This window comes from Solea senegalensis, unplaced genomic scaffold (genome assembly GCF_019176455.1).
Source record: "Solea senegalensis isolate Sse05_10M unplaced genomic scaffold, IFAPA_SoseM_1 scf7180000014243, whole genome shotgun sequence".
NCBI classification, from domain to species: Eukaryota; Metazoa; Chordata; class Actinopteri; order Pleuronectiformes; family Soleidae; genus Solea; species Solea senegalensis.
In genome coordinates, this window is record NW_025321000.1 from 11,146 (window position 1) to 32,389 (window position 21,244).

At 43.2% G+C, this 21,244-nt stretch overlaps 2 protein-coding genes across 3 annotated transcripts; both read left to right on the plus strand.

Moving 5' to 3' along the window:
* Nucleotides 1-383: 383 nt before the first annotated feature.
* On the plus strand, nt 384-15,511 carry LOC122760964 (centrosome-associated protein 350-like). Of its 2 annotated transcripts, XM_044016171.1 has the most exons (18): nt 387-531; nt 738-989; nt 1,676-1,798; nt 1,899-1,960; nt 3,464-3,602; nt 8,207-8,288; nt 8,568-8,704; nt 8,796-8,948; nt 9,090-10,558; nt 10,632-10,734; nt 10,846-10,965; nt 11,987-12,304; nt 12,382-12,597; nt 12,677-12,853; nt 13,023-13,145; nt 14,199-14,411; nt 14,499-14,633; nt 14,705-15,511. In XM_044016171.1, exons 2-18 carry the CDS (start codon nt 828-830, stop codon nt 14,879-14,881), a joined length of 3,909 nt encoding a protein of 1,302 aa, XP_043872106.1. In that variant the 5' UTR covers nt 387-531; nt 738-827; the 3' UTR covers nt 14,882-15,511. The 2 variants fall into 2 exon arrangements, with proteins under 2 accessions (XP_043872107.1, XP_043872106.1); XM_044016172.1 differs by lacking the exon at nt 13,023-13,145 and having other exon boundaries at nt 384-531.
* LOC122760966 (allantoinase, mitochondrial-like) lies at nt 15,025-21,109 on the plus strand. Its single transcript, XM_044016174.1, has 11 exons — nt 15,025-15,087; nt 15,582-15,733; nt 16,682-16,796; nt 16,880-17,026; nt 17,104-17,149; nt 19,186-19,279; nt 19,385-19,571; nt 19,639-19,777; nt 20,553-20,725; nt 20,803-20,835; nt 20,906-21,109. The coding sequence occupies exons 1-11, from the start codon at nt 15,025-15,027 to the stop codon at nt 21,056-21,058; spliced, it is 1,302 nt and encodes a 433-aa protein (XP_043872109.1). The 3' UTR covers nt 21,059-21,109.
* Nucleotides 21,110-21,244: the final 135 nt, after the last annotated feature.

The following is a 21,244-nucleotide window of genomic DNA, read 5'->3' on the forward strand; positions in this document are numbered from 1 at the left end:
CCCCTGCATCTGCCCCGGACCAGCTGCCGGATTTATTTTTTATTTTTTTTCCTTGTGTCGGATTTTTAAATGTATTTTTTTTTCCTTGTGTCGGATTTTTATTTTCTATTTTTTGGCTGGCCCTAATACTTCTAGATCTGGCTCTAAATCCATGTTGTGGTTTTGGCTCATGAACGTTTGTTGTCGTCGCTGAAAGAGAAAGTTTTGGAAACACAACCTGAGATTAGATTATTAACAACAATAATAATAATAATAATAATAATAATACTGTGTGTGTGATTGATGCTTCTGTTTGTTCACCTGTGATAAAACCTTGTTTTGTTGATAATGTGACACACACACAGAGGGAGTGTTTGTTTATGGAGACAGTTCAGCTGACTGATAATCCCACTGGAAACATGTCGTCTATTTTTACCTCCTCTGCCAGCTCTGCTCTCTCCCTGTCGGTCTCTCTCTCTCCCCCTGTCTCTCTGTCAGTCGTGGCTTCAGTGGCAGCAACACAGACTCAGCTCTACAGAAACTCTGTGTCAGGTAAAGTGTAACTTCTTATAATCTAATCTAATCTGTGCACAGACTCACTGTGGTGTGTGATGCCACCTGTTCGTCTCCAGCTAAGATCAAAATAATCACTGACAGACGTTAAAGGGACACGGTGTTTTTTTTAGAAGTTGTGACTGAGTGAGAACAGCAGAGACGTCCAGACGTCATCAAAGCTCCGTTTTCTTGATGTTGTGTAGATAAAGCAGTGACATGGACTCAGCTGAACCTGCAGGATTGTTCTCATAAACAAGAACAGGAGGAAAAGTTCTCTGGAGACTTTGACTTCAATGACGGCCGGTGACCCTGAGGACACAGGGACATGTGAGCGGAGGACAGGTGGACAGAGAGGAGAAGGAGAAGACAACATGAAGTGTCCTCCGTCTTTCACCCCCATCAGCACAATTGCCATCCAGGCCGGCCAATCACAGCTGGTCGTCTCTGTCCTCCAGGTACGTCAACAGCTCCACGCCGTTCATCACAACATTTTAAACATTTAACAACGTGTCTTCAGAACACGTCCACGTCTTTGTCTCACTGTGAGACACACTTTTCACACAGGAAACTCAAGTTTATAAACCACTCACTCTCTCACACCAAAGCCCACACAGACAATCAGTGATTTTAGCTGCTGGTCCTCTGCTGCCTCGTGTGGTCACTGTGTGTCACTGAAGTCCAACTGAACAAAGGCTTTCAAACACAGAATTTTACTAAATAAGTCATTAGAACTTAGTGATGGAGAGTGTGTGTCTGTGTGTGTGTCTGTGTCTCTGTGTGCATGTTTGTGTCTGTGTCTCTGTGTGTGTGTCTGTGTTCTGTGTGTGTGTCTGTCGGTGTGTCTGTGTGTATGTGTTTGTGTATGTGTGTTATGTCTCTGTGTGTGTGTCTGTGTGTCTGTCTGTGTGTGTGTGTGTGTCTGTCGGTGTGTCTGTCGGTGTGTCTGTGTGTGTGTGTGTCTGTGTGTGCATGTGTCTGTGTGTCTGTGTCTCTGTATGTGTGTCTGTCGGTGTGTCTGTGTGTGTGTCTCTGTGTGCATGTGTTTGTCTGTGTGCAGTGTTTGTGTGTGTGTGTGTCTGTGTCCCTGTGTGTGTGTGTGTTCCCTGTGCATGTGTTTGTGTGTGTGTGTGTGTGTGTGCAGAGCGGCTCTCTTGTCCACCTCCAGCTGGTCCAGGTCCAGCCCAGTCTATGTGAGGTGGGATCAGACCAGGAGGAGAACCGGACCCTGATCCAGGAGTTGCAGCAGCTGAAGGACAAACTGGAGGTGATCACATGACCACGCCCCCTCCACTCAGTGACCTCTGTTTGTTTACACTGTGTGTGTGTGTGTGTGTGTGTGTGTGTGTGTGTGTGTGTGTGTCCAGAAACATGAGAGGGAGGTGCTGGCGGCGGTGGAAAATGGCCGACAGACGGAGCAGAGGCGGAGGAAGGAGAAGCAGGCGCAGGAGGTGCACAAGGCCATGGAAGCTTCTGTGAGTGAGGGATGGTCTCTGCTCCTCCGTCTGCTCCACAGACGACAGGAAGTCCTCCTGCTGGCGTCAGACTTTTACTGCAGAGCCCTGGAGGTACTGAGCTGGGTTTAAACTGGGTTTATACTGGGTTTAAACTAGGTTTATATTGGGTTTAAACTGGGTGTATACTGGGTTTACCTGGGTTTAACTAGGTTTATACTGGAGTTTTAAACTGGGTGTATACTGGGTTTATACTGGGTTTAAACTAAGGTTTATACTGGGTTTTAAGCCAGATTGTATAGGTTTTATACTGGGTTAAACTAGGTTTTATACTGGGTTTTAAACTGGGTGTATACTGGGTTTATACTGGGTTTAAACTAGGTTTATACTGGGTTTAAACTGGGTGTATACAGGTTTATACTGGGTTAAACTGGGTTTATACTGGGTTTAAACTAGGTTTATACTGGGTTTAAACTAGGTTATACTGGGTTTAAACTGGGTGTATACTGGGTTTATACTGGTTTAAACAGGTTCTGCCTGAGTTTAAAACTGGGTGTATACTGGGTTTATACAAACTGGGTTTATACTGGGTTAAACTAGGTTTATACTGGGTTTCTTAAACTGGGTGTATACTGGGTTTAACTGGGTTTATACTGGGTTTAAACTAGGTTTATACTGGGAAGAAACTGGGTGTATACTGGGTTTAAACTATGGGTTTACTGGGTTTAAACTGGGTGCATACTGGGTTTTAAACTGGGTTTATACTCGTTTAAACTGGGTTTAAAGTGGGTTTATGGCTGGGTTTTAAACTGGGTTTATAGTGGGTTTTAAACTGGGTTTATACTAGTTTTAAACTGGGTTTTAAACTGGTGTATACTGTGGGTTTATACCTGTAAACTGTATAAACCCACGTGTATAAACTTATACTATGTAATGGCTACTGGGGTTTAAACTGGGTTTATGCAAACTAGGTTTATGCTGGGTTTAAACTGGGTGTATACTGGGTTTTAAACTAGGTTTATACTGGGTTTAAACTGGGTGTATACTGGGTTTAAACTGGGTTTATACTGCGTTTAAACTGGGTTTAAAGTGGGTTTATACTGGGTTTAAACTGGGTTTTATAGTGGGTTTAAACTGGGTTTTATACTAGGTTTAAGCGGGTTTTAAACTGGTGTATACTGGGTTTATACTGGGTTTAAACTGGGTTTATACTGGGTTTAAACATTTAAAAATCCGACACAAGGAAAAAAAATAAAAAATAAATCCGGCAGCTGGTCCGGGGCAGATGCAGGGGCAGCAATGGTTGCACCTACGTGCGGTCCAGAGAGGGTATGTTGTATCACAAGAGGGCAACAATAAGGCAACTGATCAACTTGCTTCATCCTGTCGGCGTGTGCGACGGCGGCCGCTGTCATGGAGCCGTCAGTCGCTTGTTGCTTGGGGACGACGAAGAAACGACAGACGGAGCAGAGGCGGAGGAAGGAGAAGCAGGCGCAGGAGGTGCACAAGGCCATGGAAGCTTCTGTGAGTGAGGGATGGTCTCTGCTCCTCCGTCTGCTCCACAGACGACAGGAAGTCCTCCTGCTGGCGTCAGACTTTTACTGCAGAGCCCTGGAGGTACTGAGCTGGGTTTAAACTGGGTTTATACTGGGTTTAAACTAGGTTTATATTGGGTTTAAACTGGGTGTATACTGGGTTTATACTGGGGTTTAACTAGGTTTATACTGGGTTAAACTGTATACTGGGTTTATACTGGGAGGTTTATACTTAAACTGGGTGTAACTGGGTTTATACTGGGTTTTAAACAGTTTATAGGGTTATACTTTTATAAACTAGGTTTTAAACTGGGTGTATACTGGGTTTATACTGGGGGTTTACTGGAGTTTTATACTGGGTTTAAACTAGGTTTATACTGGGTTTAAAAATACTGGGTTTAAACTGGGTGTATACTGGTTTATACTGGGTTTAAACTGGGTTTATACTGGGTTTAAACTAGGTTTATACTGGGTTTTAAACTGGGTGTATACTGTTATACTGGGTTTAAACTAGGGTTTTAATACTGCTACTGGGTTTTATACTGGGTTTAAACTGGGTTTATACACTGGGTTTTCTATACTGGTTTAGTTTGGGTTTAAACTGGGTGTATACTGGGTTTATATAAACTGTATAAACATGTATAAACTATACTGTAAACTGTTTATACTGGGTTTAAACTGGGTTTATACTTTTTATACTGGGTTAAACTGGGTGTATACTGGGTTTAAACTAGGTTTATACTGGGTTAAACTGGGTGTATACTGGGTTTAAACTGGTTTATACTGCGTTTAAACTGGGTTTAAAGTGGGTTTATACTGGGTTTAAACTGGGTTTATAGTGGGTTTAAACTGGGTTTATACTGGGTTTAAACTGGGCTTAAACTGGTGTATACTGGGTTTTACTGGGTAAACTGGGTTTATACTGGGTTTAACATTTAAAAATCCGACACAGGAAAAAATAAAATAAATCCGCGCTGGTCCGGGGCAGATGCAGGGGCAGCAATGGTTGCACCTAAGGTCCAGAGAGGGTATGTTGTATCACAAGAGGGCAACAATAAGGCAACTGGATCAACTTGCTTCATCCTGTCGGCATGCGGCGGCGGCGCTGTCATGGAGCCGGTAAACTTGTTGCTTGGGGACTCCGAAGAAGCGACAGACGAACAGAGGGCGGAGGAAGGAGAAGCAGGCGCAGGAGGTGCACAAGGCCATGGAAGCTCTGTGTGAGTGAGGGATGGTCTCTGCTCCTCCGTCTGCTCCACAGGCGACAGGAAGTCCTCCCTGCTGGCGCCAGACTTTTACTGCAGAGCCCTGGAGGTACTGAGCTGGGTTTAAACTGGGTTTATACTGGGTTTAAACTAGGTTTATATTGGTTTAAACTGGGTGTATACTGGTTTATACTGGGTTTAAACTAGGTTTATACTGGGTGCTGGGTTTATACTGGGTTTATACTAGGTTTAAACTAGGTTTATACTTAAACTGGGTGTTATACTGGGTTTATACTGGGTTTTAAACTAGGTTTATACTGGTTTAAACTGGGTGTATACTGGGTTTATACTGGGTTTAAACTAGGTTTATACTGGGTTTAAACATACTGGGTTTATAAACTGGGTTTAAACTGGGTTTATAAACTGGGTTTAGGTTTAAACTAGGTTTATACTGGGTTTTAACTAGGTTTTATACTGGGTTTAAAATACTGGGTTTATACTGGGTTTAAAACTAGGCTTTATACTGGGTTTAAACTGGGTGTATACTGGGGTTTTAAACTGGGTTTTATACTGGGTTTTAAACTAGGTTTATACTGGGTTTAAACTGGGTATACTGGGTTTAAACTGGGTTTACTGGGTTACTAGGTTTATACTGGGTGGGTGTATACTGGGTTTAAACTAGGTTTATACTGGGTTTAAACTGGGTTAAACTATGGGTTTTATACTTTTAAACTGGGTTTAAAGTGGGTTATACTGGGTTTAAACTGGGTTTATGGTGGGTTTAAACTGGGTTTATACTGGGTTTAAACTGGGTTTAAACTGGTGTATACTGGGTTTATCTGGGTTTAAATACTGGGTTTAAACTTTTGTTTATACTGGGTTTAAACTGGGTTTATACTGGGTTTTAAACTAGGTTTAAACTGCTTGTACTGGGTTTAAACTTTTTTATACTGGGTTTAAACTGGGTTTATACTGGGTTTTAAACTAGGGGTTTTGGGTTTAAACTGGGTGTATACTGGGGGGTTTTATACTGGGTTTTAAACTACTGGGTTTATACTGGGTTTAAACTAGGTTTATACTGGGTTTAAACTGGGTGTATACTGGGTTTATACTGGGTTTAAACTAGGTTTATACTGGGTTTTAAACTGGGTTTATACTAGCGTTTAAACTGGGTTTAAAGTGGGTTTATGCTGGGTTTGGGTTTAAACTGGGTTTATAGTGGGTTTAAGCTGGGTTTATACTGGGTTTAAACTGGGTTTAAACTGGTTACTGGGTTTATACTGGGTTTTAAGCTGGGTTTATGCTGGGTTTAAACTGGGTTTAAACTTGGTTTATACTGGGTTTAAACTGGGTTTATACTGGGTTTAAACTGGTTTTAAACTGGGTATACTGGGTTTATACTGGGTTTAAACTAGGTTTATACTGGGTTTAAACTGGGTGTATACTGGGTTTAAACTGGGTTTATAGTGGGTTTTAAACTGGGTGTATACTGGGTTTAAACTGGGTTTAAAAACTGGGTTTATACTGGGCTGGGTTTATACTGGGTTTTAAACTGGGTGTATACTGGGTTTAAACTAGGTTTATACTGGGTTTAAACGTTTAAACTGGGTTTAAAGTGGGTTTTTATAGTGGTTTTAACTGGGGTTTATAAACTGGGCTGGGTTTAAACTGGGTGTATACTGGGTTTATACTGGGTTTAAACTAGGTTTATACTGGGTTTTACTGGGTTTATACTGGGTTTAAACTGGGTTTTACTTTAGTTTAAACTAGGTTTTATACTGGGTGTATACTGGGTTTAAACTGGGTTTATACAGGTTTAAACTGGGTGTATACTGGGTTTAAACTGGGTTTATACTGCGTTTAAACTGGGTTTAAAGTGGGTTTATACTGGGTTTAAACTGGGTTTATAGTGGGTTTAAACTGGGTTTATACTGGGTTTAAAACTGGGTTTTAAACTGGGTGTATACTGGGTTTATACTGGGTTTAAACTGGGTTTATACTGGGTTTAAACTGGGTTTAAACTGGGTTTATACTGGGTTTAAACTGGGTTTATACTGGGTTTATACTGGGTTTAAACTGGGTTTATACTGGGTTTTAAACTGGGTTTATACTTTTATACTGGGTTTAAACTGGGTAAACTGGGTTATACTATACTGGGTTTAAAATGGGTTTATACTGGGTTTATACTGGGTTTAAACTGGGTTTAAACTGGGTTTATACTGGGTTTATACTGGGGGTTAAACTGGGTTTACTTTGTTTATACTTAAACTGGGTGTATACTGGGTTTAAACTGGGTATATATGTATACTGGGTTTACTGGTTTATACTGGGTTTTAAACTGGGTTTATACTGGGTTTAAACTGGGTTTATACTGGGTTTTTTAAACTGGGTTTAAAATGGGTTTATACTGGATTTAAACTGGGTTTATACTGGGTTTAAACTGGGTTTATACTGGAGTTTATACTGGGTTTAAACTGGGTTTATACTGGTTTATAGTGGGTTTAAACTGGGTTCATACTGGGTTTAAACTATGGGTTTATACTGGGTTTAAACTGGGTGTATACTGGTTTAAACTGGGTTTATACTAGGTTTATACTGGGCTGGGTTTATACTGGTTTAAACTGGGTTTATACTGGGTTTATACTGGTTTTAAACTGGGTGTATACTGGGTTTAAACTGGGTGTATAATGGGTTTAAACTGGGTGTATACTATGATTAAACTGGGTTTATACTGGTTTTAAACTGGGTTTATACTGGGTTTTATACTGGTTTAAACTGGGTTCAAACTGGGTTTATATGTTTATACTGTGTTTAAACTGTATACTGGGTTAAACTGGGTTATACTGGGTTTATACTTTATACTGGGTTTAAACTGGGTTTATTACTGGGTTTAAACTGGGTTTATACTGTGTTTATACTGGGTTTAAACTGGGTTTAAACTGGGTTTATACTGGGTTTAACCTAATTTAAACTCATTTAAGTGGATCTAACCTGAGTTCATTTAAACTGATGTAAACTGGTTCAAATGAATCTGGTCTAAACAGGATTGAACTGGTTTAAGGTGGAGGATGGAACAGTTCATTCGTTGATGTCAGTGGAGTTTGTTGTCGTGTGACCGCAGTGACCTCTGACCCCTCACATGCTGCTGCAGTTATGAAGGACAGACATCATCACATGACTGAGCTCTGTGCTGATTGGCCACTCTGCACGTGTCAATCAAACTGTCCTGGTTATATTTTAAACTTTTTTTAAAACCAGGGATTCCAATGAATCTGTTACCATGACAACCGTTCGTCAGACACCACTTCTTTTAACCCGATTTAACCTTGTCTAAACGTGTCAAACTAGTTTAACCTGGGCTAAAAACGGGATTCAGAACATAAACTATCACATTTATTTCCTTCTTCTGGGCTCATGTGGACTCTGGCACCACCTGCTGGTTAATCCTGACTGAAGCTGTTGTTTTCCTGTGTGTGTGTAGTTTGTGGTCAGCATGGACAGGGCAGAGAAGCTTCACATCAGCACAGACTCTCACAGACTCACCTGCGCCACCATGAGGAGAGGTGAGGTAACAGTTTCACTGTGTGTTTCAGTCTGCTTTAAATTAATCCAAGACAAATTAAACTGAGATTGAACTGATTTAGACTGAGGAAACTAGTCTAAATCTGAGATAGTTCACTGATTAAAAGTGGGTCCTCCCTCAAGTGATCCAAACTAATGAAACAGATTTAAACTAGTTTAAATACAGATGAATCTAAACTGAGTTAATATGGACTTAACCTGATTAAAACTGGGTTTAATCTGGTTTAACCTGATTGAGACTGGGTTTAATCTGAGTCCAGGTCTTCTGGATAAGTCCCTGACAGTTCTGAGCAGCAGCAGTGTTCTGCTGCAGAAGCTGCAGCTGCTGCAGAGGGCAGAGGCCCTCCACAGGAGAGGGACGGTACTGCAGGATGACGACTGGGAACATGAACACCAGGTGAAATGGACTTGATTCATGTTGTTTTTTAAATTTCATGAATAAACCAGGATCTAGCACAGTTTGACTTCTCACTGCGTCGTTTACCCAGAGTTCCCAGGGCAGCTGGGGGGCGGTGCTAAAGCTGGAGGAGCTGCTGGAGACTCTGCAGGACCGGAGGAGGACGGTGGACCAGGCTCTCAGACTGAAGCTCCAACAGCTGGAGAACCAGGTCTTGAAGAAAGACCACAAGTCCAGACCTGAGGTAAGAGAATCACTGACCTCTGATATTGAACAGCTTAAATGAATCAAAGACCTTAAAGGACCTAAAAACCTCTAAACAGCCTAGAAGTGAACTGAAACTGAAATCTTTTAACTCTGAACTGTCCACTCTTTCTCAAACCAGGTCTGGACCCCCATCCTGGACCAGAACCTGCCACCTGAGTCCACATCTTTCAAAAGTGCTGACCTGCAGTCAGATTCCAAAACAGAAAAACCTAGGGACCTTGAATCTGGATCCAGAGCAGATGTGAGGCCTGGACCTATCGTAGAGAAGACTACAGTGAAAAACCATGTGAAGTCCGGATCTAGATCACAACAAACCAGAATCCGGAATCCTGAATTCAGAACAGAGGAAAATAACGACCTGAATCCTGAATCCAGAACAGATGTTCCGTCTGGATTGAAGGCAGATCTGCAGCCTAAGTCTGGATCTAGACTAGAGAACTTCAGAAACCTGCAGTCCAGATTCAGATTAGACGTGAATTCAGATTCCAAATTATTGCAGACCTGTGATGGTCAGTCTGAATCCATTTCAGGTCTAAGGCCTGGTTCTAGGTCCCAGGAGATCAGTTATGTGCAGCCTGAGTCCTCATCAGATGTGAAATCTAAATCCAGATCACAAGAGTCCAGAAACATGCAGACAGAATCCAGATTGAACCAGAAACCTACATCATGGAAAGGCAAAGACCTGCAGTCTGAATCCGGTTTAGAAGAGAGTTTGGAGCTCCATTTAGGATCCGAGTCAGACACAGACCCTGAATCTAAGTCAGATCTCGATGAAACCAGTCCATCTAGATCCATTTCAGCTCTGATGCCTGGTTCCAGACCACATGAGACCAGCTACGTGCAGCCTGAGTCCACATCAGATATGAAATCTGAATCCAGATCAGGAGAGTCCACAAACATGCATGCAGAATCCAGATTGGACCAGATACCTACATCAGAGAAAAACAAAGACCTGCAGTCTGAATCCAGATCACAGACCAAAGAGATTCATGTGCAGCCTGGATCCAGATCAGAGAGGATCAGAAAGCTGCAATCCAGATTCAGATTAAACCAGACAGCTGGTTTGATGCCTGGTTTTAGACCACATGAGACCAGTTACCCGAAGCCTGAGTCCACATCAGATATGAAGTCTGAATCTGGAACAGAGCAGTCCAGAAACATGGAGCCAGAATCTAGATTAGAACAGATGCCCATACTGAGAACACAACAAACCACATATGTCGAGTCTGGGTCTAGACCACAGCAAATCAGAAGCCTAGAGTCAGGATCCAGTTCTGATCCGATACCCAGATCGATATCTGAGAAAAACAAAGACCAAGAGTCTGAATCCAGTTCAGAGGAGATAGTGGAGATCCTCTTTTGTGGTGATCCACCTGAATCCAGGTCAGATACAAAGCCTGGATCCGTATCAGGAAAGATCAGAAACCTGCTGTCTGGATCCAGGTCAGACCTGCAGACTTCAGAGGAGTCCAGACCCAGGTCTGAGGGGACTATGGAGTTACAGTTCAAGTCCAAATTAGCAAAGAGCAAAGACCTGGCATCTGAAACTGATCTCAAGCCTGGATCTGGATCAGACAGAACCACCAGGTAGGCTGACGACCACAGACTCTGAAACATGTTCATGTTTAAACCAGCTTTTCTCTCTCTTCTTCTGTGGTAGATTACAGGTGCAGGAGACGTTTGATGAAGGAAACCACGCCCACAATGTCCTCCCGGCCAATCAGCAGCAGCTGTTGTCTTCCTGTGAACTCCTCATGGACAAGGTGACTTTTTTTTATTTATGATGTAAAAGAGGAAGCTGCTACACATTCATCACCTGTGTGTGCGTGTGTGTGCGTGTGTGTGCGTGTGTGTGTGTGTGTGTGTGTGTGCAGGTGTGTAGCTGGGTGCAGCAGAGCAGGAGTGTGTTGTCAAACTGTTCAGACGCAGGACAATGTCTCTGTGAAGCAGAGGACGCTCTGAACACACACATGAAGCTGTGCACACAGGCTGAGGTACACACTCACACACACACACACACACACACACACAAAAGCTGTGCACACAGGCTGAGGTACACACCTCACACACACACACACACTAAGCTGTGCAAACAGGCTGAGGTACACACACACACTCACACACACACACATGAAGCTGTGCACACAGGCTGAGGTACACACTCACACACACACACACAAAGCTGTGCACACAGGCTGAGTGTACAGAGGTACACACTCACTCACACACACACACACACACACACACACACACACACACACACACAGACACACAAAGCTGTGCACACAGGCTGAGGTACACACACACACACACACACAAAGTGCACACAGGCTGAGGCACCACACACTTCACACACACACACACACACACACACACACACACACACACACACACACAAAGCAGTACACAGGCTGAGGTACACACACACACACACACACACACACACACACACACACACACACACACACACACACACAAAGCTGTGCACACAGGCTGAGGTACAGAGGTACATACTACTCACACACACACACACACACACACACACACACACACACACACACACACACACACACACACAGCTGTGCACACAGGCTGAGGTACACACACACACACACACACACACACACACAAAGTTGTGCACACAGGCTGAGGTACAGAGGTACACACTCACACACACACACACACACACACACACACAAGCTGTGCACACAGGCTGAGGTACACACTCACACACACTCACACACACACACACACACACACACACACACACACACACACACACACAGTCAAAGTCAAACAGAGGAAAGTATAGGGATTTTTCAGGTGTTTCTTTGTCTGTTTAAATAAAGTTTGTTGTCATCTACATCTCCCATGATGCATTTCAGCTCAAAACATCCAGATTCTGACTTAACTTAGAACCTGACTCAAACTCAAGCTTAAAGACTTGAGTCTAAAGTCTTGACTTGAACTGAAAGTAACTCGTCTCTGGATCTGGGTTTTATTTTGTGGGTCCAGTCTGCTCGTCATGACGTAGAGAATCTGAAGCAGGTCCTGGATCAGATCGGAGCTCTGCCTATAGATGTATCCTGCAGAACTGGTCCCTGCCTTCACAGTGAATCCTGTAGACCGCTGTCCGTCCTGAAGACCCTGACCCATCAGCTGAAGAGATGTGGAACAGCACAACCTGCTGCTGCCTCCACTGGGTCACTGAGTCCTGAACTGGCTGCTGGAGTTGACGTGGTTCTGAAGGAGCTGCAGAGTCTGAACCTGAAGATCAAGTCCAACCTGCAGCTGCTGCAGCCGTACGTCTCCTTCCTCAGGACGGTTCAGCAGGTCAGGTTCTCCTCAGGTCCGTGAGGCGCTGAAGTTAAACTGTGACATTTGATCCTGATGCTGCGGTTGTTTTCTAGGTGGAGGAGCAGATGGAGGAACTGAGAGGGAGCTCCAGGAGGAGGTCAGGTGAAGAAGAGGAGAACATCGAGTCTGCCAACAGTTCCTGGCCACCACTGAAGAAGAAGGAGGAGCAGGAGGAAAAGGAGCAGGTTGACATCTGCTGGCAGGACATGCTACAGAAGCTCCTCACTACTCAGGAACTGGGAAAAAACTATGTCCAAACCATCGTCATGGTAACCAGGACATCAGGAGTCCATGTTTTTGAGCTGAGAGATTTAGATGATCAAATGTCACTGTGTGTGTGTGTGTCAGGTGCTGGGATCAGGCTTGGACCTGCAGTCTCTGGTGTCCGTGGTCCAGCAGACGATCGAGAAGCTCAGCAGAACCGAACAGGAAGTGAAGGAGCTGTGGAGTCAGCAGAGAGTCCAGATCCATCACCACCAGGGGGACATGAAGTCTTACAGGAGGTTCCAGGACAGACTGCTCAAGGTATCAGGTGTCGTGAGGACAAAGGTCCTGAACTCAAACGGATGAGTCCTTTGGAATATTCCTTTGATAATCCATAAATTGTTAAACGTCTGACTCATGACTCACGTCCTCTGAGTGCGTCCTGAACTCACACACTCACTGACTAAATCTACTTGCTGTGTGTCTTCAGAACCTGCAGGACTTGTCCTGTGTCTCTGAGCTGCTGGACTCATGTACCTCAGTGGACCTGGATTCAGACGTGCAGGCCTCCAGGTTGCTGGAGCGCTTCAAACTGGCCAGACCTCATTTTACTGTGAGTGGTGACTCTGCTCTGAGGACGGAGAGGACAGAAAGGACGGAGGGAGAGGACAGAGGGAGAGGACATTGAGGACAGAGAAGACAGAGAATACAATGAGGACTATGTAGACGGTTTGGACTGGTATTTAGTAGCTTCATTACTTTTGTGGTGACGATTGGGCCTGGGTGGATTTTAATTAGGTTTAAGACCAAGGAGGACTGCAATTGTTGAGACCACAGAGTTCTTTTAGATTGTTCTTAGTCTTGGACTATATGGGTCCCAAGTGGGTTTGTCTGTGGTTTCCATGGTGGCCCCACCTTTGTTTGCTTCCCATGTTACTAAAACCATGCGACCTGCATCATTTGCTCTCTTCAAGTCCATGCCCACAAACCCTCATGGGTCCCACGTAGACATGCTGGCTGGGTATCTGGACTCTTTGTGTTTGACCTTTGGTTCTTCTGGATTGGTGGATTTTGGGGATGTCTTTTGTACTCAATAGCATTGGTTCTAGATCTTTGGGTCGACTGGGATTGTGACGGTCAGAATTGTTGGGTTTTTTGGAAAACGGGACAGTGAGGATTCCTGGTATTGGTAGCACTACTGGGTGTTTGGGCCCACAGGGTCTGGGACTCACTGACTCAGGGCCTCTCCATTCTCCAATCACTTAACGTGTTATTAACCCGCTTTGAGCCAGGGGTGCTTTCGGATTACACAGTTTATTCAATCAATGCATAGTAACGCACCACATTTTACGTCCAGTAACGTTAACAGCGTTGTAACGATGGGAAAAGTAATTAGTTAGATTACCCCGTTACTAAAAAAATAACGTTGTTACCAACGCTGTTCTTTTAAACGGCGTTATTCCAAACACTGGTCCACTGACATGATCTGTTCATGAGAACATGGTTCTTCTGGTTCCAGTAAAACCAAAATAAGGGTCCATGTCTGTCCCTCCTGGTGGATGTCCTCACTGGGTCACAGATGTGTTGACCTCTGTACTCAGACACAGAAACTATGAAGTGGTCTTCACCTGATGTTTGATCAGATACACGGTTTTCTTTTGTCCAGCAACTGGACATAGAGGTGGCTGACATGAAGAAGAGCTGGAAGACTGTGAGAGGAGTCCAGCAACATCTGCAGGTGAAGGAGGTGAAGGAGGTGAAGGAGGAGGTGGAGGATCTGGCCAAGCTGCTGAAGCTCCATGAGAAGGTGAAGAGGAAGGTGGAGCAGAGTGAGTTGATCCTGGATCTGACGAGCAGCTTCCATCTCACTGTCCAACAGGTCAGTGCACTTCTATGATCAACCCTGACAGGAAGCAGGGGGGCGGAGTCACTGACTGTGCACTGCCGTTGTTTCCTCTGTGTCCAGCTGGAGGCGCTGTTATACGCTAAGCCTCCAGCTGAGCTGAGTCGAGTCAGAGAAGAACGACAGCTGATCCAGAGTCTGTTTGAGAAGCTTTCAACGCTGAAGACGCACATTTGTGCTGCTGCTGCTGCACACACTGTATGTACACACACAAACACAGTACTCTCTGGTACTGTAGAGCTGCAGTAAAGTTGTGGTTCTGGTCTCAGGTGTCAGGTTTCAGTGTGGAGCAGCTGCAGCGCCGCCTTCTGTCTCTCGAGTCTCTCTGCGCGTCGTGGTTGAACAAAGCCGTTCGTCATGAGGAGATGCTCTGCCTTCTCAATGATGACATCATCCAGGTGAGGTCACAGAGCCACAGTCGTGCTAACGTGATGATGCTAACGTGATGATACTAACGCGATCTTGCTAACATGGTGATGCTAACATGATCATGCTAACAACTGGAAAACAACAACATTAGCTGTTTGTTGTGTTTTATTTCATTTGTTGGATCAAGGATTTATTTTTGTGTTTTTTGCTTCAGTCAAAGATGTTGTGTGATGAGACGCTGGCGCCCTCTGTAGGTGAGAGTGCGTCATCACTGGTTTCTGTGGTGAGTCACTGAACAGCAGCTGCTGCAGGAATGAAAGGGAGAGAGAGAAAGAGAGAGAGAGAGAGCGAGAGAGGCTAAATAAAGGTGGTGGGTATTTCCCATCATGCACCTGGTGCTGTGTGTCAGACTCAGTGACTCACAAACTCAGCTCTGAAGAAAAGTTAAAAGTTGAGTTTTCTTTGACCCTTTGTTTTCACAGAGGCAGACATTTTGTTTTAACCCTCTTATGACATCATGAGAATAATCTGGATTCATTTAGATTCCAGATTTTAGATCACGTTCACTTTCCATATCTGTCAGTTATTTAACTGTTTACTCAGAAGATGACGTCACACACGTGGCGGTGAATCTCATCTGTGATTGGACGCTGGTTCCTCTGAAGTCCGAGAACATGAGATTAAAGCTCTGCTTCTCTGCTTTCATGTATTCATTCATCACACACGTTTTCCACTGATGGGATTATGTTCAGAGATTTCACCGGATTGTGATTGCAGGTGCTGGACGTGGGCGACAGCGTGGTGATGCCTGGAGTCGTGGATTGTCACGTCCACGTGAATGAACCGGGTCGCACCAGCTGGGAGGGTTTCTGGACGGCCACCAGAGCTGCTGCAGCCGGAGGGGTCACTACCATCGTGGACATGCCACTGTGAGTTCCTCCCATGAGTCAATCACTACCAGAGCCGGCCTAAGGCTTTAATATGTCCAAGATACATTTGAACAGAATCAAGAAATCTAGATATCCTTAGATACGTATATTTATATCCAAAGGTTATTTGTTTTTATGTTGTAGTTACTCATTTAGTGCACATTTGCTAAAGACTGGTTTGCTTGTTTAATTCAAGTTCAGTATCACTTTGAATACGAGTCGACTCTTTTGATCTGTGACACAGGTTTGACCGTAATTAATGAAATTCAAGTGTTACATTGATTTCAATGATATTAAAGCAACACTCAAGAAAGGTTTCTTTGAAGACACTCTTTAAAGAAACCTTTAAAACGCTTTGCACGACTTATGTTTTCATTGTTTTATATCGTTACTCAGGACCCAATTTGCATTTTGCTTTGTCTTACTAGAATACCCCTATTCTAGTATTTTTGAAAAATATTAGTTCTCAAACTGAGGTTGGGAAGCACACTTCTTCAAAAATACTTACCCTAGCTTTATAATACAAAGCTAAAATAAAAGTGTGCCTGTTTAAGTCCATAGAAACATGTTAGCCACTTTATTGTTCGACTTCAACAGTAAACTGAAGTTTGTGTTTGTGTTGACTCCAAAGTCCATAGAGAAAATCATTGATTTGACATCACAGCACACAGGAGTTGATGATCAACTGCTGCCTCCTTTAGTTAGTTCATACGTGTTATTTGTGACCTTTGTGTGTGAAATCCTTCAGTAGACGAGTAGCATCTGTGTCTCCATGAGCTAAAACACTGATTTTCTCAGTGGACTTTGGTGCAGGAGAGTGAGCAGTTTACAAACTCCAGTCTCGGAAGGGAAAGTAGGAATGAATTGGTGTATTTCTTTTGAACAATGGCTGCTGACTAAAAACAGAGCTATGGGATAATCATGTATGAACATTATGAACCCACACAGAAACAGTGTCCCTCCAACCACCACACTCGATCACTTCCATGAGAAGCTGCAGGAGGCCACAGGAAAGTGTTTTGTGGACACAGCTTTCTGGGGAGGTGTAATTCCAGGAAATCAGGTGAGTTTAGCACGGAACAGCTTAGACTAAAATGTACTAGTTCAGTCCAGTTTGGGTGACATGAAAACAACATGTCCTTGTAGCCGGAGCTGCGGCCCATGATCCACGCTGGCGTGGCGGGCTTCAAATGTTTCCTCATCCACAGCGGAGTGGAGGAGTTTCCACACGTGACTGACAGTGATCTACACGCAGCCATGAAGCAGCTGCAGGGGACAGGAAGTGTCCTGCTGGTAACTCCCCACCAAACACAACATCACACTTGTATAAACTTTACAGCAATGAAATAAGGATATTTTGCTTCTTCTAGTTCCACGCAGAGTTGGATGTTGAACCAAAACCAGAGGAAACTGCAGGTAAGAATGTGTTATTGCAGTCGTAACAATAATAATAATAATAATAATAATAATAATAATGATCTTTACTAATTATAGAACAAAGCATTTTACAAAGGGCTTTCTATTAAAACTACAGATGGCTTTGTACCAGTTTTTCTGTCTGATGGACAGAGAGAGAGAGAGACAGATGCTTTAGTGATGTACTGATGATCATTATTACAACATTCCCATGAGATGGAGTAGTACACACAAATAACTGTCCGTAAAATATCTATTAGCATATGTTAGAATCAAAGAAGGAGCAATAATTATTAACAGTATGAACATTTTATTCTCCACATTCTTTGTAACAAGTTGGTGATAAAGACAACGTCCACATTGTCACCAGGCGACTGTTGTTAGCTTAATGTGGGTTTTTGTCTCTGACTCAGGAAGTTTTAATACACAAACTACTGTGAGTGGACGATCTTTTAAACCAATACATTTAGTGTGTTTTTTTGTACACGATTGGATAGATGAGAAGAAAATAAAATCAGTTTTGTGTGATGAAGATACGATGAAGGTCTAACTTACTTATATTTCAACCTTCTTTTTATTTTAAATAAGGAGTTTTCATTGTTCACAGGGAAGGTGATAAAAACTGCTGAGATTTACTGTCTGTGATTTGACTTCTGTAAATGTTGATAAAAGAACCTACGTAAACCTACATAACATACATGAACCTACATGAACCTACATAACATACATGAACCTACATGAACCTACATGAACCTACATGAACCTACATAACATACATACATACATGAACCTACATGAACCTTACATGTGAACTCACATAACATACATATGAACCCTACATAAACCTACATGAAATCCCTACATAACATACATGAACCTACATAAACCTACATGAACCTTACATAAACCTACATAACCTACATGAACCTACACATAAGTATGAACCTACATAAACCTTACATGAACCTACATAACATACATGAACCTACATAAACCTATGCATGAACCTACATAAACCTACATAACATACATATACATGAACCTGCATGAACCTTACATGAACTCATACATAACATACATAAACCTGCCATGAACTCTACATAACATTATTACATAAACCTACATGAACCTACATAAATATACATGAACCTACATAAAACCTACATGAAACCTACATAACATACATGAACCTTACATAAACCTACATGAATCACATAACATACATGAATCCCATATAAACCTTACATGAACTCACATAAACCTACATAACCTACATGAACTCACATGAATCCCATATATAACATACATGAACCTACATAAACCTACATGAACCTACATAACATACATGAACCTACATAAACCTACATGAACCTACATAAACCTACATAACATACATGAACCTACATGAACCTACATAACATACATGAAACCTACATAAACCCATATAACATACATGTGAACATATAAACTCTACATGAACCTACACATAACATACATGAAATCCCCATAAACCTACATGAACCTACATAACATACATGAACCTATATGAACCTACATAAACCTACATAACCTACATAAACCTACATAACCTTACATAATCTACATAACCTTACATAAACCTACATGAACCTACATAACTTACATAACCTACATAAACCTACATAAACCTAGATAACCTGGTAAAATAACCTAAAATGAATCTAGCTTTTGCAGTATAATGCAGCTACAAATGACCTGTATTGTTACATTCCTCTTTATTATAATGTAAATTCAGTAGCAACAGGGAAGGCAAACTAGGCCTAGGATATCAGATCTCTGAAGTCAATACATGTTCGTCGAGGGCCCCTAATGTCCCTCTTTGCCTCGGGCCCCCAGAGATTGTAGAACCAGCTCTGTGTGTTCTCTATATTTCTATCTGGAGAAGCTACAGTATAATGAACTGAATTTCCCTCTCAATACTTTGTGATTGTAAAAGCTGTGTCTTCTATTAGAATATGAAAAAGTCAAATGTACTGAATGAACCTTTTCCACGTTAGACCCTCGTCAGTACTCGACCTTCCTTCAGTCCAGGCCTGACGTCATGGAGATGGAGGCTATTCGCACGGTGACAGATCTCTGCCTGCAGTACCAGTAATAATCAAAAACAGTGATACAGAACAGACCAGATGATTTCATGTAGGGTTAGTTAGTTAGTTAGTCAACGACGCCACAGTCACACAGCTTTCTGTGCCGCAGGGTCCGCTGCCACATAGTTCACCTATCATCCGCGAAGCCGCTGACTCTGATCCAGAGGGCCCGACAGGCCGGAGCCCCGCTGACCGTGGAGACGACCCACCACTACCTGAGCCTGAGTGCCGAGGACATTCCTGCAGGAGCCACACACTTCAAGTGCTGCCCCCCCATCAGAGGAGCTGAGAACAGGGTATAATGAGCGATAATGACTTCACACGTTTAATTCTGCACTCGCTCATGATCGTCTGTCCCATCAGGAGCTGCTGTGGTCAGCACTGAGAGACGGCCACATCGACATGGTGGTGTCCGATCACTCTCCCTGCACGCCTGATCTGAAGAACATGGAGAGTGGAGACTTCACTCAGGCCTGGGGAGGAATCTCTTCACTGCAGTTTGGTAACATCAAAGTTAAACTCGACTGTGAACCAGCACATTTCACGAAAGCTCAAATCTACACCTGCTTCTTGAGTCTGTGTTATATTAAGAACATCGCTGCTTTATTTTTTTGTCAGCTGCAAAGTGAGTTCTGTGACACTCACTCTCGTAAACCAAAGAGAGAAAACCACCCATTTGACACCACGGCAAACACGAGGTGTTGATCCACTGCTGCCTCTAACGCCTGTGTGTTCAAATGTGTTCTTTTGTCAATTTGGCATTTCAAATATTTGATCAAATTAAACCCAATTAACATCAACTTACAAAATGAGGCATCAGTAGAGCGGTGGCTCGTGTGTCCCACAGGCTTCACTCTCACATGATGAAAAAAAACATGCAAAATAAGACACACAGTCTGTGAAAGATTACAGGATTCACATAAATTAACATATTTTTAAAAAAAACAAACATTTCAGGGTGGATTATGTGACAGAACAAACAATGAGTTACTTTCAGTCTGGCATAAGGAAATCTTATCTAATGTGTTTAAAGTGATACTTAACGTAACTATAAACCATAAGAACATGTTCACTTTATCTTGTTATTAAAGTCTCTTCCTGGCTCAGAGGAGCTGCAGTGAGGTCAAGTAAGTCGACTGTGCCACGGTAGAAAATCACTCATCTTCTCTATGGACTTTGATGCAGCGGAATGAAATGATTACAAATGTGTCGCTTCCTCATACAACTCCACCTAAAACCATGAACTTTGACCTATTTAATGTACGTAATCCCACCAGGGTTACCTCTGTTCTGGAGTTCAGCCAGTAAGCGAGGCTTCCAGCTGTCAGATGTGGTGAGACTCCTGAGCCAGGAGAGCGCTCGGCTGTGCGGCCTGGACCAGCACAAGGGCCGCCTCAGCCCCGGCTATGACGCCGACCTGGTGGTGTGGGACCCAGAGAGAGAGTTTGAGGTTTGAACAAGTCCTTGACATTTACGATCACCAAAGCCTGAATCCGCTTGGTCTCATCTTTCTTGTGCACTTGACAGATTTCAGAAGCCGACATACATCATAAAAACAAGGTGAGCATCGTCTCTAGTGTTGACTGTGAATGGACGACAAATCCCTGACGCCGCGATGGTGTTTGTGCAGATAACGCCGTATCTTGGCATGAGGCTGCGAGGATCTGTGCGCGCCACCATTCTCAGAGGACGACTTGTGTACAGAGACGGCTGCTTCTGCTCCACACCTCTGGGGAAACATCTCCTCGTGCAACCGAGGAAGACTCAAGATGAAGAACAATGAGGAATGGTTTTCATGTACCATTAAAGACACGTGGAAATGCTTCACCTCAAATCTGTGTTTTAAACTGTGAGCGTGACACATTTCTGTCAACACTATTAAACATGATGGCCGTTTCTCAATACTCAAGTACTCAAGTACTGTGTCATACTCAAGTACTCAACTATGTACTTGCTTACTTGGGAAGTA

What these genes read in the sequence shown, in the direction of transcription:
- LOC122760964 (XM_044016171.1), top strand. Translation starts at nt 828, where the DNA reads ATGACGGCCGGTGACCCTGAGGACACAGGGACATGTGAGCGGAGGACA. An exon ending in ACCACAAGTCCAGACCTGAG is followed by an intron (nt 8,949 to 9,089) that starts GTAAGAGAATCA and finishes TTCTCAAACCAG; the next exon opens with GTCTGGACCCCCATCCTGGA. An exon ending in TCCTCAGGACGGTTCAGCAG is followed by an intron (nt 12,305 to 12,381) that starts GTCAGGTTCTCC and finishes GTTGTTTTCTAG; the next exon opens with GTGGAGGAGCAGATGGAGGA.
- LOC122760966 (XM_044016174.1), top strand. Translation starts at nt 15,025, where the DNA reads ATGTTGTGTGATGAGACGCTGGCGCCCTCTGTAGGTGAGAGTGCGTCA. An exon ending in GGACAGGAAGTGTCCTGCTG is followed by an intron (nt 17,027 to 17,103) that starts GTAACTCCCCAC and finishes TGCTTCTTCTAG; the next exon opens with TTCCACGCAGAGTTGGATGT. An exon ending in ACATACATCATAAAAACAAG is followed by an intron (nt 20,836 to 20,905) that starts GTGAGCATCGTC and finishes GTGTTTGTGCAG; the next exon opens with ATAACGCCGTATCTTGGCAT.